At 43.0% G+C, this 16,398-nt stretch overlaps 1 protein-coding gene and 1 pseudogene across 1 annotated transcript in view; one reads left to right on the forward strand and one right to left on the reverse strand.

The window, feature by feature from the left end:
- enpp1 (ectonucleotide pyrophosphatase/phosphodiesterase 1) overlaps positions 1 to 16,398 on the forward strand; it is a 43,021-nt gene that overhangs the window by 19,725 nt on the left and 6,898 nt on the right. Inside the window, exons 14-18 of the mRNA XM_076167976.1 lie at positions 5,609 to 5,678; positions 6,306 to 6,393; positions 7,090 to 7,274; positions 10,253 to 10,292; positions 10,888 to 11,048. Coding sequence (XP_076024091.1) covers positions 5,609 to 5,678; positions 6,306 to 6,393; positions 7,090 to 7,274; positions 10,253 to 10,292; positions 10,888 to 11,048 — 544 coding nt within the window. The remainder of the gene's footprint in view (positions 1 to 5,608; positions 5,679 to 6,305; positions 6,394 to 7,089; positions 7,275 to 10,252; positions 10,293 to 10,887; positions 11,049 to 16,398) is intronic.
- On the reverse strand, positions 2,232 to 3,571 carry LOC143014195 (general transcription factor II-I repeat domain-containing protein 2-like; annotated as a pseudogene).

The raw sequence follows: 16,398 nt of genomic DNA on the forward strand, positions 1-16,398 counted from the left end.
TGGGTCCTTCAGAGGAAGCAGACAGCCAAGTCAAGAACCTAGCTGTTAGCGATAGCTCAGCTAGCCTGTACCCATCTATCTGGGGGGTTTGTGATGGTTGCGAAGAGTCTCAGATCCCACAGTCTCCGCACAGCAGTTGTGTCTCTGCCTCCCCCTGTGACCTAGGGGCTCCCCAGGCACTAGTTATTGGGGATTCAGCCTTTGGACTAGCTAGACCAGACAAGGTTCACTGTTTAGCCGAGCTCCTATGTTAGAAGCCAATCTTCGACTACTCCGGCAGGGGTCCCCAACCTTTTTTAGGCCACGAACCGGTTTCATGTACGACAATATTGTCATGGACAAAATGATACAACATAAAAGCAAATAAAAAGTGCAGAAAAAATACAACTCACAATTAGGCTGAATTAGTGGGAGCCCTGAGCTTGTGTCTCTGCAACGAGCCGGTCCAATCAAGGGTTAATGGGAGACAACGACACCCGGAGTGTGTTCCTTATGTCCAGTCTACTACATGCCCCAGACTGTCCCAGTCTAGTCACTCACACACTCACTCACCCACTCACATTTTTGGCGATCTCGGGATGTCCTGCCTTGATTTTAATCCAGAACACTGGCAGAGTTGTCGTCCGAAATTAACTTTTAAAGCCACCGTCATTTGCAATCTTCTTCTGGCACAAACAGGCTTGATTCACCTGGTTTGTTCACATATGGGTCGCAGACCCATTCTTTCACGTTCGTGGGTCTTTAGTAGTTGGGAAGTGCCGCTTGAATTTTGGATGTCAAGTATCTTGTAACTGAGACAAAGTCTTAACATGTGTCAAGAGACACAGCCGTACAGATGGATGGTTCCAGTACATCTCTTAAAAGACATCTTATGGATTATCAGTCTTTCTGTGTGGCCCGATACCAAATGACCCACGGACCGGACCATTCCATAAAGTGATTTTACCTGTCCATGCTTGCACACAACCACCAATAATAAAGCAAGCGTGCAAGTGTTTGGCCAGTGTCTGTGTTTCACAGCCCATTGTTGCTGCCAGCTCAAGTCTGAGCCCTCTGGCCAATCAGAACAGAGCAGACCTTTCTGCTGCTTTTTCACTTGGTGTGAATGATGTTCTATATATGGAGACTAGACTTCTTTGAGTCTTCATAACCTGAATTTTTCCTGTTTTTTTTACTTTCTAATATCTTATATACTTTCTTATAACTTATTTCTCATATCTTATCGATTATCAGTCTGTGCCGCCTGATACCAAATGACCCATGGACCGGTCCATTCCATAAGAACCTGGCTCTAACGTTTGCATGTGCGCCACCTTGTTGAAATGCAGCAAAAGTTTTATCGTGCCCCCCTGTGAGAGTTACTGGCCTGAATTTGGGCCTTAATAACATCAGATATCTAGCTACCAAGTCGCTACTAGTCAATGATTGGATCTAAGTGCATTGCCTGAATGTGCTGAGCCTCTATGAAACATGGCTTAAAGATGATGACTTAATGACTTTAAATGAAGCATCTCCTCTTAATGTTACTCATGCTCGTGCTGGACACGCCTCCAAAAAAGGTGGTGGTATAGGCTTTATTTTTAACCAGTCTCTCAACCTTGCCACCAAAGATGTGACAGCAGAGATTTCTCATCTTTTAAACTATTAATTCTTAACCCGGCACCCTCTAAGGTAGGCAAACAATTCTCCTTTTGTACTGAAGTCATCTACTGTCCTCCTGGCCCTTATACTAAATTCCTTGATGAATTCTTCACTTTTATCACAGACATGATGACTCATGTGGACAACATCATAATACAGGGGTGTGAGTCACTCAAATACATAGGGGGCCAAAATAAGAAACTGTGACCAAGTCGCGGGCCAGACTCCATACTTATTGGAAAGATTGACAACATATTTTCCCTTCTTTACAGATATATAATGATTAACTTTTTCATATGGAAACAAACAAAGCTTAACGTTATAAACACATGAGAAATCAAATTTCAAGTAAGTGTGGCACTCGTTTCTTATTTTAACTTAAATAAAATAGTGATAAATAATAATATTATATAGATCTTCATGCCTCTCTCTACTTTTCAAGTAAACTAGCTATGGAAACCTTTTTTGACCGAACAACATCAACAACAACCAAAATAAAATACAAATTTGAATGAAAATCCAATAATTATTAACAGTCCAAGACAAAAGTGTATAAAGAAAGCATTAATTCAACTTCAGTTTGTGACACTCTACTCTGGTGCACATTGGGCCAAGCCAGATACCTGGCATCTCTCCTTACATGCTAGTTCATCAATGTTTGGAGTCAGGCTCTGAGCTGAGGAAATCCTCAGGATTGAGTGGAGGTGTTCATCGGTGAGACGACTCCTGTGAGATGTTTTGTCCATCTTCATCAAAGAAAATAGCTGTTCACAAAGATATGTGCTGCCGAACATGGACAGCATTTGAGCAGCTTGGGTACGGAGATGGGGCATTGTGTCGGGGATATAACGAGGAAACTGTGCAATGCCAACCGAGTCGTACTTTGTCTTGAGCGTGACACTGTGGTTGAGGTTGGCTGGTGCGCTTTCCATGTCCACAGCAAAACGGTTACTAAGCACTCCAAACCTAGATTTCAGGGCTTCAAAGTCGTTAAATCGCCGGGTAAACTCAGCGCTGAGGATGTTGAGTTTTCTCCAAACTGTGCACTTGGCAACATGGAGGTAGAGATCAGCTGTTGCATGGTTTGGCAGCACGTAAAATGGCCCAAGTTTCTTTGCAGCATCTGGGTTTTCCACAGGCATAACTTTGTTTGAAAAGCCCTCACTGCAGCATACAGATCTGTGATGACACAGCCCGCCCCTGACGCTACTGGTTGAGCCCATCAAGATAGCTCGTGATGTCACAGAGAAATGCAAGCTCAAACAGAAATGTTTTATCCTGGAGCTCTGTTGTGTCTTTCCCTTATCTTTCCATAAACTGACAGATTTTCTCACACAAAACGAAACATCTTTTCAGTACTTTTCCTCAGCTTAGCCATCTCACCTCCGTGCGATAGGGCACGTCCCTGTATTCTTAACCACACTCCTCCAGAAAAGACTTGAACTGGCGATGATTCAAACCTTTGGCTCTTACAAAGTTAACTACTCGTGTTATGTTACTCGTCACACATTCCATTTTCAGGGCTTTGCCACACAACAATTCCTAGTGTATGATGCAGTGATAAACTGTAAGCTCACCTGCATGGTTCTCCCGCATCTTCTCTAGAAACCTGCCCACCAAGCCACTCTTCTGACCGCACATCGCGGGTGCACCATCTGTCGTCAGTCCCACAAGTTCATGCCAAGGCAGCCTCATTCCATTGGATACCTCTTCAAAGAGTTCTTGTCCTGTGGTTGTGCCATGCATTAATTTTAATCCCAAAAGTTCCTCTGTAACACACAAGTTTGAGTCCACTCCACGGATGAAGATTGACAGCTGTGCAGCTCTGCACACAATACAAACAAACAGGTCTGTCCTCTACAATCGTGAACAGATAATCTGCCTCCCACCTGTCTTGAAAGCTCCTGTTTGCCATCTTCCGTTTGGCCATTTTTTCGTTTTGTTGTTTAAACTGTACAAGGTGACAGGTAACAGGTTGAGGAGGAGGGGTCACTTGCGGTTCTTTATTGACACGCCAACGCACAAGCAGAGCATTCTGGGATGTGTAGTATTAGCGATGCATGTGCGATATCCCGGCGGGCCAGTTCTAATAGACATTTGATATTATCTCTAGGGCGGCAGTAGCTCAGTCGGTAGGGCTTACGCTTGGGTACCGGAGGGTCGTCGGTTCGACTCCCTGCCGAGGTGCCCCTGCACCCAGCCCTCAACTGCTCCCCCCCCTCTGTAATGGGTGGTAATGTAATGTAAGTCGCTTTGGTTAAAAGCGTCTGCTAAATGATCATAATGTAATGTAATCTCTCTGTCAAACTCAGGCCCGCAGGCCAATTAGATTTGGCCCGTTTGACACCCCTGTTTTAATACGACCCTCTGACCTGTACCCTTTTTGAGACAGATTCATTGGCCACTTTCTCTAAGTTAGTTGCCTCCTCCAAGCCCACTACCTGCCTGCTTGATCCTCTCCCTGTCAAAATGGTAAATGATCCATGCCCTGTGCTCCCTCTGCTTAATATTATAAGTAAGTCACTCTCCACAGTGGTTGCGCCTGCTGCTTTTAAAACAGCTGTTTTTAAACCTCTCACTTGGAAATATAATTTTTCATACTTGCGGACAGTCTTCTTCTTTTCCTTTCAGCTGCACCCTTCAGGGGTCGCCACAGCAAGTCATCTGTCTCCATCCACCCCTATCCCCTGCATTCTCTTCTCTTACACCAACTAACCTCATATCCTCCTTCACTACATCCATATATCTCCTCTTTGGTCTTCCTCTAGGCCTCCTGCCTGGCAGTTCCCACCTTAGCATCCTTTCCCAATAAATTCACTATCCCTCCTCTATATGTCCAAACCATCTCAGTCTGGCCTCTCTGACTTTATCTCCAAAACATCTAACATGTGCCGTCCCTCTTATGTACTCATTCCTGATCCTATCCATCCTTGTCACTCCCAAAGGAAACCTCAACATTTTTATTTCTGCTACCTCTAACTCTGCCTCCTGCTGGACTACTGTAAGGTCCTCTTCTCTGGCTTGGGCTCCTCTGCTCTGAAAAACTGCAGCTTGTTCAATTACTGTAGACTCCTGAGTAAAAGTTGTATATTTCAACGCATCACGCAAGCTCTAGTGTCGCTACACTGGCTTCCTGTCAGTGCGAGGGCAGATTTTAAGGTCTTACTTCTAACCTATAAGATACTACATGCCTGGCTCCAGTATATCTTTCTGACCTTATTGCCACTTATGTTCGCAGGCCCGCACAGGCCTACTTTATCCCAAAGGTCAAGACCAAGAGTTTCGGAAATGGAGCACATTTGTACCAATCTCATTTTCTCTGGAACACACTTCCTGTGCTCGTGGAAGAGGCAGACACTAAATTTTTAAATCCTGTCTAAAGACACACCTCTTCTCAGTATACTGATTTGCTAACTCAACAATGAACAGGACGCACAGTCTTCTTTTTGCAGGACAGTGTGTAACCTACTCGTTCAGGGCTTAGACAGATATGGTCAGTGATATCCGGGTGTAGTGTGAGGATGGGGCAAATCAGCTAATTTTCTCAATATTATATCCTGTGACTCTATTGACCACTTCTCTGGCCTATGAGCCACTCTTAAGGGTGGAGTCCACAGGTCAGCTATTTTCCAGCTCCATGGCTCCTGAACTGTCTCAAGGGGAGAGAGCTTACCCCAGCGGGAAGCTGGCTGTCCACTTGCAGGGCTCTGTCGATCCCTCTGCCATCTGCTTAACCTGCAACTTTGAGAATATTCAACACAAACTTGACAACAAAACTATTAAACACTATACAAAAACTATATAAAATGAGACAGCAAATAACATAAGAGTACATATCTATTACTTGTAACAACGTGTTTACACTCACGACTCTGTGCTATGTACATGTAATATGGTCTTCTGTGTCTGCATCTGCAGAGTTCATTTCCTGAAAGTGTTTACTGTATCTTTTGTTTATTTTCCTCAGTCAGCCCAGGGAGATCAAGTATTGCAGTGGCGGATTCCATGGCTCAGATAACCTCTTCACAAACATGCAGGTAAAAGACAACCACTATAGCTTTATGAGCTCATAATATCCTGTTTTGAAAAATCAGGAAAATGGGGTCATGGTTCAGGGACACGCTGTGAACAATATTTCCAATTGAATGCAGCATCGTACTGTAGAGCGTATCTGATAGATGTCACTTCAAGTTAGCTGTACAATGGGATCCATTCTGCAAATGGTACGTAATATTGTTTCTCAAAAATCAGTCCGTGTCACCAGGAATGCCTACCACACAACACATGGCTTTAAGTCTGTTTACACGTAAAAAAGCCAAGTCCAGCTGACATAGACTGATCCCTCCCCTGCAAATATTTTCATGTGCCACCTCCTCTGAGTTTTAGAAATCATTCTTAGAAAGAGTGTCCATTTGTTCTTGAGGACATATGAGGTTATTTTCAAGGGGAATGTAAGAGCTCTACTATTAGATTTAGCTCGTCAAATAATTTATTCATGTAGAGAGTTTGAAAGTCATTTCACAAACCACACAAACTGTTGAACAATGTTGTTTGGAAAATTCTCTGTACTTGACGTCGCGTTGCTATAATGTCTGTCATATGTGCATAGAGATATGTCTCCAAATGAATGCATTAATGTCTTTATGTTTATCTACATTATCCAGACGATCTTCATTGGTACAGGTCCAGGCTTCAAACACAAAACTGTTGTTCCGCCCTTTGAAAACATTGAGGTTTATAACCTAATGTGTGGTGAGTCAGTTTGTCCATTGCGTGCTCAGTTTACTCCTTGTATGTTTGTTATGGTGGTGATGTTGACAGTGCAGTGAATGTATGAGTGCACAAAGTAGAAAAGGTCAGGATTTTCATAGTGCGATGAAGTCCTGTTGTGATAATGATGTGCTAAGTGAGGTCTGCCACCTGAAGGCCTTTTTTACACTGCCATGGCTCCTACTGGTCACAAAAACAGCAAGCACAGAAGCATGCTATGTGGCAACGCTGTGGTATTTTGTTCACTCCACAGGCAGGGCAAAATGTCAAAAATGAAATTCATGCAAACCGTATCAACTTTGATGTATTTTCTGCAGCACATATCCTCCTCAGAAAACCAGGTCACTGCCGTTATTTCCACTGGTGATCTTCGCCTTTTCATTATGATTCTCAGTATTATTTAGTCCTTAATGGTAAAATTTTCCAAAGGGAACTTGAATACTGTTACGTTTGATATACACTTCCAGTGACAGTAATAGTAAAATTCTATCAAACAAGCTTTTGTTAGTGATTCTGGTGTGGGGATTTACATTTTCTTCATGGTACTTTTTTGTTTAGTTTGGGCCACCACATTATTGCTCACAGAAGGAATCTGTGTACTAAGAAATTATTATATCTGTAACTCTGACAGCACTTTTGTTGACCTGTTGTCTCTCTGTTCCATTCCCTTGCTGTTAGATCTTCTTGGCATTCCTCCTGCTCCAAACAACGGCACGCACGGCAGTCTGAACCACCTTCTGAAGCATCCTGTACACCCACCAGTACACCCAGCTCAGCTCTCCCATGACTCCACATGTGAAGCCAGTAACCCCTTCCCTGTTGATGACCTGCACTGTACATGTAGCTCTCATGCTGAGACAGAGGTGTGTCTGACATTTAATGAAGTCAAGGAGATGATGTGAAAGAAAATAATTTAACATAAATTATTGTCCACAAAAGATTGCAGTCTAATGTCGCACAGAAATAGATGTGTGGCGTTATAATTTGTTTATTTACAGGATCCACATTAGCTAATGTAATGGCAATCAGCTAGTTATCCTAGGGGCCACACATACTGTACATAACCCATATGATAAACATTAAATTGCATTAAATGCATAATGAAATTTAATATACAAGTTTACTTACTTTTAATTTACATTAAATGAAATGAAATGCCAGTCAACACAGCACATACATTTAAGTTGCAGTACAAATAAGAAGTCAAATGCTGATATGATAATAATAACTGTCTGCAGGCCTGCTTAAGTGAATGGTTGTCACTTGTGAAGTTCTTTTGCCTACCTATGTTGAACGCACTTATTGGAAGTCGCTTTGGATAAAAGCGTGTGCTAAGTGACTGTAATGTAATGTAATGTAATGAACCCGGGAGCCGATTTGCAATTGCAAGACATTCACCATCATCATCATTGTTTCCCACTGGGTCTGAGATTGGCCTTGGGGGCACGTCTGCTCAGGGAAACGTTGTTGGAGCAGACGAGTAAATTCTGTCCTGTTCATCATCATCTTTCTAGACTGGCGATCGACGCCCAGGAGGTCCTCGAGTTGCGTCAATGTCCTAGTTGTTCTCTTGTCAAAGAGCATCTGCTTTCGCAAAGCATCATTTTCCAAGCGGCATACACTGCCCATGTACTTTAAACATTGAACTTGGCAGAAGTCTCGAATGGAGTGAGAGTTTGTAATTTTAGGTATCTTGAAAGACCAGTTAATCTGTCCTTCGACTTGGGTTGCTGGGTCTATACCCTATCCTGCCATCATCTTCCTTCCTTAAATGGGACCTGACGCATGTTGTGAGGATCTTCACACGGGTGCTCAGATATATTTCCCTGTCAGTCAAGCAGCGTTTCAACTCGTCCCACTTCTAAGCTGATGAAATTTTCAAATGCAGCGCTGCTGACGACTTTGCAGTATTTGTTATTAGGTGGCCAAGGTACCGGAATTCCCTGACGTTCTTGATGTTCACATTCACTGATATCAAGGATTCCTGAGCCATGATTGATTTGTCAACATTAAACGCCATGGTATCTGTCTTACTATAAGACATCTTTAGTCCAAATCTAGTCATATAAAGGCTATAGTCTGACTTAGCTCTTCCTTACTATTCGATAATATAATCATGGTCTTTTTTTTTTTTTTGCAATTTGTTTTTATTGAAGCAGACATTGTACATGACATTGTGCATACAGGTGAAGGATATTTTGGAGATCATTTTTTTATATAGAAAGAGGGGAGAGAGCGAGATAGAGAGAAGGGAGGATGGTTGTGTTATCCCTACTATTGTTGTTGAACTTTATACGTAGACCCTGAGGTAGAGTACAAGTGGACTGGAGTTGCAATGATGTCATAGGGTACATACAGAACTTACAAAAGATGTCAAACAGCAATGTAGGCTAGTACAAATCGCATCATAGGTTAGAGAAAGAGATAGGGGAGAAACAAAATGGAAAGAAAAGAACCAGAGAGAGGACATCCCACCCCCACCCAAACCCCACACAACCCCACAGTCACACAACCCCGTCCTGGACTGCCTGAAATGCAAAATAAAATGATAAAATAAAATAAAAAGGGACTGATCTGTGTTCTGGTATTCAGTCACTATAATCCCGTTGTTGGCATATAGTAACTCAGTTACTCTTCTTTGACCTGCTGCAGGGGCTCTTCTACGGAGTTCACGAGGTGATACCTCATTTGGTATTTGGAACTCGAACAGAACACCGCTGTCGGGAAACTTATCAGCAGTTCATTTCTTGCGTTTCTGCTCCTCACAGTCCGAATCTGGGCGGGTTCATGACAAAGGCTCAGCCCAACTCTGTCACACATTATTGTTCTATTGCCTTTATCAATTCCAGGAACTCTTTCTTTGCGCTGATATAATTGATACCTTCATCAGTATGGATTTGACTTACATTGCCACACAGTATAGATGAAAGCAACGCAGCACGTTAAGTAAAGCATCAGAACTAAGGTCATCCAGTGGGTCCATGTGGACAGTTCTCAAACACATGCAGGCTAGCTCATATCACTTCAGCTCTTTAGCATAACATTGACCAAAGCAATTGTAAGACAAAAATGGACATCCAAATTGTTGCACACAAGACAGAAGTTGTCCTGTTGGATTTAAACCTCTGTGGGCGTCTCAAAATGAAGACATTATTTAGTTGTGTTCCTGTGTTAATGTAACTGTGCTTGGGTCTGTGTCTGTGTGTTGGAAGTCGCTTTGGATAAAAGCGTCTGCTAAATGACTGTAATGTAATGTCTGTTGTTGTCCAGTTTCTAATAAGTGTTTACGCAGAGACTGCAAAGGAATCTCAGGGCTAACCTTATCTTACCTTCAACATAAAAGGCCAAGGATGATGCTTTAACAACAGAAAGGAATGCTGCATGGTCTAACAATGTTCTCAGATCACACCTCATACCTTGGTGTCAAATGGAGAGCTGTTTAAGTGGATACATTCACACATCTCATTCTGTTGTCAGTGGGTGTGCCAAAGACCCCGTGTGACAGTCTTTCATTGGTTTGTAGCAAGTATGTAAATGTCCAGGATAAGGGTATTTAAAGGCCATTGTGAAAGGGGCTCACTGTCTTCTTTATGCTCTTCTATCTGTGCTCTGCTACCTTCTGCTCTTCTTTATTCTCTCTTCTACCTTCTGCTCTTCTACCTGGGGCTCTGTCTGTGTGCAGGGAAAGTGTACATTTGCTCTGTGACACCCGTTCTCTGTATTTTCTCTTTAGGCAGTTGTTCTGTGCCTCAATTGTGCAATGGTTTGGCTCTGAAATTTGAATGATTTGAACCTACATACAGGTTAACTCATTTTTTTTCAATCATGCATTTCTTTTCAGGTGACAGCTATGAACAGACATCTCATGGATACAAATTCTAGTGAGTATAATTTTTAATTCATAATTATCTAGGCTGCTTTCTTTGTGTTTTCTGTCAGTCTTTCTGAAACTTCTTGTCTTGATGTCTACTCAAAAACTGTTCACATTATAGGTTGATTTGACCTAATTTGTTTTGTCCATGTCTGATTGCGACCAAATGCATATGCATAGGTTCTATATCTGATTCAAATGTGATCTCTGACTATACACTGTACAATCACTATGAGAACACTCGGAGCAAACTTCATCCGGCAGTTACAACAGTTACAACAATGTGTGCTTCCATCCAAGCTAACATACTGCAGATGAGCAGTTGGAGCTGGGTTGCGTTTTCATTAATTGACTTGCACAAATGACATTTTTTGTTGTTGTTCATAAGTGCACGTGGCTCAGCTTTTTTGTTAAATGTGTGTTTGGCCTTGTACCGCAGAGATGTGTTGACACAGATGCATTGTCAGATACAGGGCTCTTACACTTCTTACACCAATGTGAAATCAGAATTTACCTGATTCAGCGAAGTGATATTGTGTGTTCTTGGCTTCCTGCTGCTGTCAGGGCAGGTTGTAATTTTTATTCACGCATATACTCTCCTTTAGGTGCTAAAGCCAGCTTGCGTCGCCTCCACCATCTTTACGGCATCCCTAGAGTTATCCAAGAGCAGTCACATTTCTGTGTACTACACCACTCTGACTACCTCACTGGATATAGCAAAGATCTTCTCATGCCTCTCTGGGTGGCTTACACCATCCAGCCTTTGGTGAGTCTTTCTTTTATCTCTAAACTTAGCTGCTCAGTCAAGTTGCCTCGGCAGCTTCTCGCCTGTGGTTTAGGTCTGGCTGGAACATAAAATAACTTGTTTTATATCTGACTCGCTGTGCCAAGCAACAGTTGCTCATCTTCTGTGCTTGTGTAGGCTGGAAGAGTTCTTGTGGAGCATATTATGTGGCTTAACATAAAATAAATCATAAGCTGGAGCAGAGTGATGGACGGAATCTTTCCCAGATTGTGTTGTACTGCTTTTTATGTTGCCTCTTACTGAATGAAGACAACAGCAACAAATGGAGGCTATAAATCTGTTTTCATTTATGTTTTACCCAAATACAGTCCAACTTAAATGTATTGAACTTTCTTTTCAGTGTCAGAGATTTACGTTTACCCTGATGAGTTTGGTCATGTTTCCATCACCATTTGTTAGTCAGTTTGTCAGTAGGATATCTAAAATTGTAACTGACACATTTCAATTATACAGTATTTAGGCCATATTTATACCTTAAATTAAGATCTGTTCTTATCTGTTATACTTAATACTCAACCCATCAATGGCAACTCACAACTCCCACTGGTATATCTCCTACATACAGCTGTGGTGAAAAGTTATAATACACTTGTAAAGAACATGTATGTCATGGCAGTCTTGAATTTCCAATCATTTGTACAACTCTAATTTTTCTGTGATAGTGATTGGACCACATACTTCTTTGTCACAAAAAACATTCATGAAGTTTGGTTCTTTTATGAAGTTATTAAAGGTCTACTGAAAATGTGACAGAATCTGCTGGGTCAAAAATATGATGCTAGTATTTGGTAACATGTCCCATGGCCAGTTTCACCTCAATTAGGCACTTTTGGAAGCCATCCACAAGCTTCTGGTTGAATCTCTGACCACTCCTCTTGAAACAATCGGTGTAGTTTTAGCTAAATCTGGTTGCTTTCTGACATGGAGCTCAGCACGGATCTGAAAAAGCAGATCATTGACTTGAACGAGGCAGGAAAGTCACTTGGAGCCATTTCAAAGCAGCTAGAAGTCCCACCATCAACTGTGCTAACACTTATTTGCAAGTATTAAGTGCATGGCACAGTTGTGTCCCTAGCATGATCAGGAAGAAGTGCAAGCTATCACCTACTGCTGAGCGAAAATTAGTCATGATGGTCAAGAGTCCATCATGAACCACCAAAAAGCAGTTCTGCAATGAATTAGACCAGCCTGTTTTACATCTGCATGGGTTGAGAGGCTGCCGTGCAAGAAGGAAGCCCTTGCTCCAGAAGCGGTACCTTAAGGCTCGACTGAACTGTGCTGCTGAACACATGGACAAAGAAAGGCCTTCTGGGGGAAAGTTCTACGGTCAGATGAAACAAAACTTGAGCTGTTTGGCCACAATGACCAGAAATTTGTTTGGGAGGAGAGAAAGGTGATGCCTTTAACCCTAAGAACACCATTACATTACAGTCATTTAGCAGACGCTTTTATCCAAAGCGACTTCCAATAAGTGTGTTCAACATAGGTAGGCATCATGCCTACCATCAAGCATGGGGGTGGTAATATTATGCCCTGGGCCTGTTTTGCTGCCAATGGAACTGGTGCTTTACAGAAAGTAAATGGAATATTGAAGGAGTTTTACCTCCGAATTCTTAAGCATAACCTAAAATCATAAGGTTGGGTCTTGGGACACAGTTGGGTGTTCAAACAGGACAATGACACCAAACACACATCAAAAGTGGTAAGGGAATGGCTAAATCTGGCTAGAATGAAGGTAGAGTGGCCTTCCCAAAGTCCTGACTTGAGAACATGTGTGAAGAAACAAGTCCATGTCAGAAAGCCAACAGATTTAGCAGATTGTATCAAGAGGAGTGGTCAAACATTCAACCAGAAGCTTGCCCGAAGCTTGTGGATGGGTACCAAAAGCGCCTAATTGAGGTGAAGCTGAGATGAGACATTTAACCAAATATTAGCTGTATGTTTATTTTTGACGCAGTCACATTTTCCGCAGACCCATAATAACTTCATAAAAGAACCAGACTTCATGAATGTTTTTTGTGACAAAGAAGTATGTGCTCCAATCACTCTTTCACAGAAAAAGAGTTTAGGAGAAATTTTTGGAGACTCAAGATTGCCACGACATACATGTTCTTTACAAGTGTATGTAAACTTTTGACCACAACTGTACATATGTGGGCAGCCTGATTGGATGCTTTGTCCCAAAGGCTGAAAACAGGCACTCGGGGGTACCTTGCTGTCTTGAGCACAGCAGTGTTATCTCTGATTAAGGGTTGTAAAGAGGACCCAAGGTGATCTGACAGCACTGTGGCTTGATCTGTGGCTTGATCAATGCCTATGAAACAATACCCCACAAGCTAGTGGTAATGATATTGAATACTTACCATGTCCCTGACCGGTTTCCAGAGGCTCTGACTGGCAGAGGTTTGAGGCGGACATTGTCACTGGGTGCACAATCTCAGTGATTCTGTTTTCACTGTGATGAACCCTCTCGTCAAGTTGGCAGAGAAAATACGTCGGGGTGCAGTCCTGGCAAGCGACATCTAACAGGTGCCAATGAGGGCATTCATGGACGACCTCACCATCACAGCAAAATCTGAACCTGAAGGGAAATGGACATTGGAGGGCTTGGTCAAACTCACCAATGGGGCATGGATGAAGGCAAACCTGCAAAATCCAGAAGCCTGGCACTGAGGAAGGGCCATGTCCAGGATCAGTTTCGCTCTAAGATTGGAGAGCATATGATGAACAACAGTCCAAGAGAAACAAGTGAAGAGCTTGGGGAATTGGTAAAGGGCAGACCTCAATGACAAGCAGTGTTAAGGAGATGCTCATTCAAGCTCAAACCTGGATAACATCACTGGAAAGGGCGGCTTACCCAGTAAACATACGGTCTAGGGATACCAGCATGGGGTGCTACCCAGGCTGCTCTGGCCACTGCTCATTTATGATGTACTATGTCTCCACTGTGGCAGGGCTGGGGCATTCCAATAACCTTTTGCTCCAATGGCCTGCACAGCACAAGCAGCAAGCTGCAGCTGCCAGTAGCACCCAAGATAAAGGAGTACATGGAAACAACATGACAGGCCATGATGCTGCTAGACAATAAGGAAACCAGACAGACATTGTGATCAGAACAAGTGGCAAGTGGTCAGCCAGCAGAGCATTGAGAGAGCATTGTATCACGCTGACATCGCTGGGTCAGTAGCCCAGGCCAGGTAGGGTCTTGGTTGCTCCACCAGGGCAAACTGGAACAAGGCTAACCCAAAGGAGCAGTGTTGCATGGTTCAGAGGGTGATCTGCAAGACAGAGGAGGAGAGTGTACATGTCAAGGCTGTTGCCATGAACAAGCCAGGCAGCTCGACTGAGCGTGACAGGCAACTGGACCGGGCAAGATGGGAGAGCGTGCAGGGCATAGGCCTGACAGGACAAAAGGAGCTTGGAAGGCCCCGGGATCAGGTGATAACCCACACTAGTCTCAGACCCGATATTATTCTCTGGTCTAAAGGCACCAAGCAGATAGTTCTTATCGAGCTAACAGTACCCTGGGAAGGGAGGATGGAGGAAGCATATAAGGGCAAGCCAAAGATATATCAGTCCCTAATCTTCGGGAGAAAACAGAATGGAAGGCCTGGAACCTGCCGGTTGAAACTGGCTGCAGGGGCTTTGCAGGTAAGTCACACTGGAGAGCTCTGGGACTGCTTGGGATTGAAGGCCCAGCTAGGAAGCAGCTGGTAGCCAACATCTGCCAATCAGGCCAGAGGCGACATGCCCATGGATCTGAATAAAGCGGGAAGAGGGGTCACAAAGCCAGCCTGTTGAAGGACTGACAATACCACAGTGTTGAGTGGAGGACAGCAGAGGTAGAGGAGAATGCTCTTAGGCCCCAGTGGATCCACTGGATCTAGATAGACCAGGAAGAGCGGTGACAGAGTTGAGTGGTGGACAGCTGGGGTGCTACCGTCAAGCCCCCCTGAGATGTCATGGGCTTAAATCGACGAAACATCTAAGAAGGGGGTGCCCATTTGAAAACCTGCAGAAGCCAGTCAACCCGGTTTGGATAGAGGTACCTTGAGTAAGGGAAAGAAGGAGAGAATGATCCCACTGGCTTACAGATGGCGCAGGGGCAACTACCTGAAAAGTTGAGCTACATATGGTGTTTACATATGGTGTATAATTAATTGATATTGAAAACACCAATCATTATTAAAATAGTGCTGGGCAAGTTAACGCATTATTATCACGTTAACGCATCAATTGATTAATGTCGACAATTATTATATTGCGGCTTAACGCATTTTTTTTTTGTTATTATTATTTTGAAAGTCCATTGCTCACTAGCTACAAACTGCATGCCGATTAGTGTTGTGGAAGATGTCAGTCTGAGGAACGTTCTTAGGATCACAATCTCAACAAATGACGGCACGTATGAGCCTCCCTCAAGACGCACCATCACAAGAAGAATACCCGAGTTGTATCAAAAGGAGAGGACTACAAAAGCGACGGCGTTACAACGCGCACCAACTGTTGCTCTCACTGGAGACTACTGGACATCGCTGCGTAACCATGATTACCTCGGAGTTACAGAGCATTATATTGATGAACAGTGGGAGCTGCATTCACTGCTCTGACTGGAATGGAAACAGAAGACATTTTGCTGAAACCTGAGCAGAACATTTTCATGTTGCACAGCAGTGGAACGTGACAAATAAAGTCCACACACTTAGCGCAGATATTGCAAGAAATATGATCGCTGCTGCTGCTAGACCTGCGTCCTTTTGAACACGCCCCCTGTGTGGCACACAGTCTGTTCAAACAGCGTTTGACAATGTCCTGGCCAAATGCAGAAAAGTTGTGGGACTCTTTAAACCGTACATACACACACATTTTATACTTGATTTGAATACTGCTGTTAAAAAGCAACTTGTTTATTTTCTTACTGACTTATTTTGAGTGTTTGCAACCAAATGTTATTGCACTTTTGTTCATATTGCAGTACTTTTAAAATACACGTGCGCAATACACTACTTTTGAATTAATTATTTTAAAAAAATTTGACAATGCAGCAAATTGTAATCTTTGCCCAGCACTACATCGAAATGGCCACAACTATTACAACAAATTTTTCCTTTTCCTTATGGTATTCACTTCTCCTCTTCTCCTTAATTTTTTTGTTTTTTCTTCACGTTTTTTTCCTCAACTGTTTACAAAGCATTAAATAGTCCAATGCGAGAACAAACTAAACTGAACTTCTCAGTTGCGATTTAATGTAATTACTTTCACTGGACTGAACTGAATCCTTTAGTGCTTATACTTTACTTTTAGTTGTCTC

The sequence above is a fragment of the Genypterus blacodes genome, unplaced genomic scaffold, assembly GCF_046128005.1.
Source record: "Genypterus blacodes isolate CSIRO-AG114 ecotype Tasmania unplaced genomic scaffold, CSIRO-AGI_Gbla_v1 ptg000185l_1, whole genome shotgun sequence".
In the NCBI taxonomy this organism is placed as follows: Eukaryota; Metazoa; Chordata; class Actinopteri; order Ophidiiformes; family Ophidiidae; genus Genypterus; species Genypterus blacodes.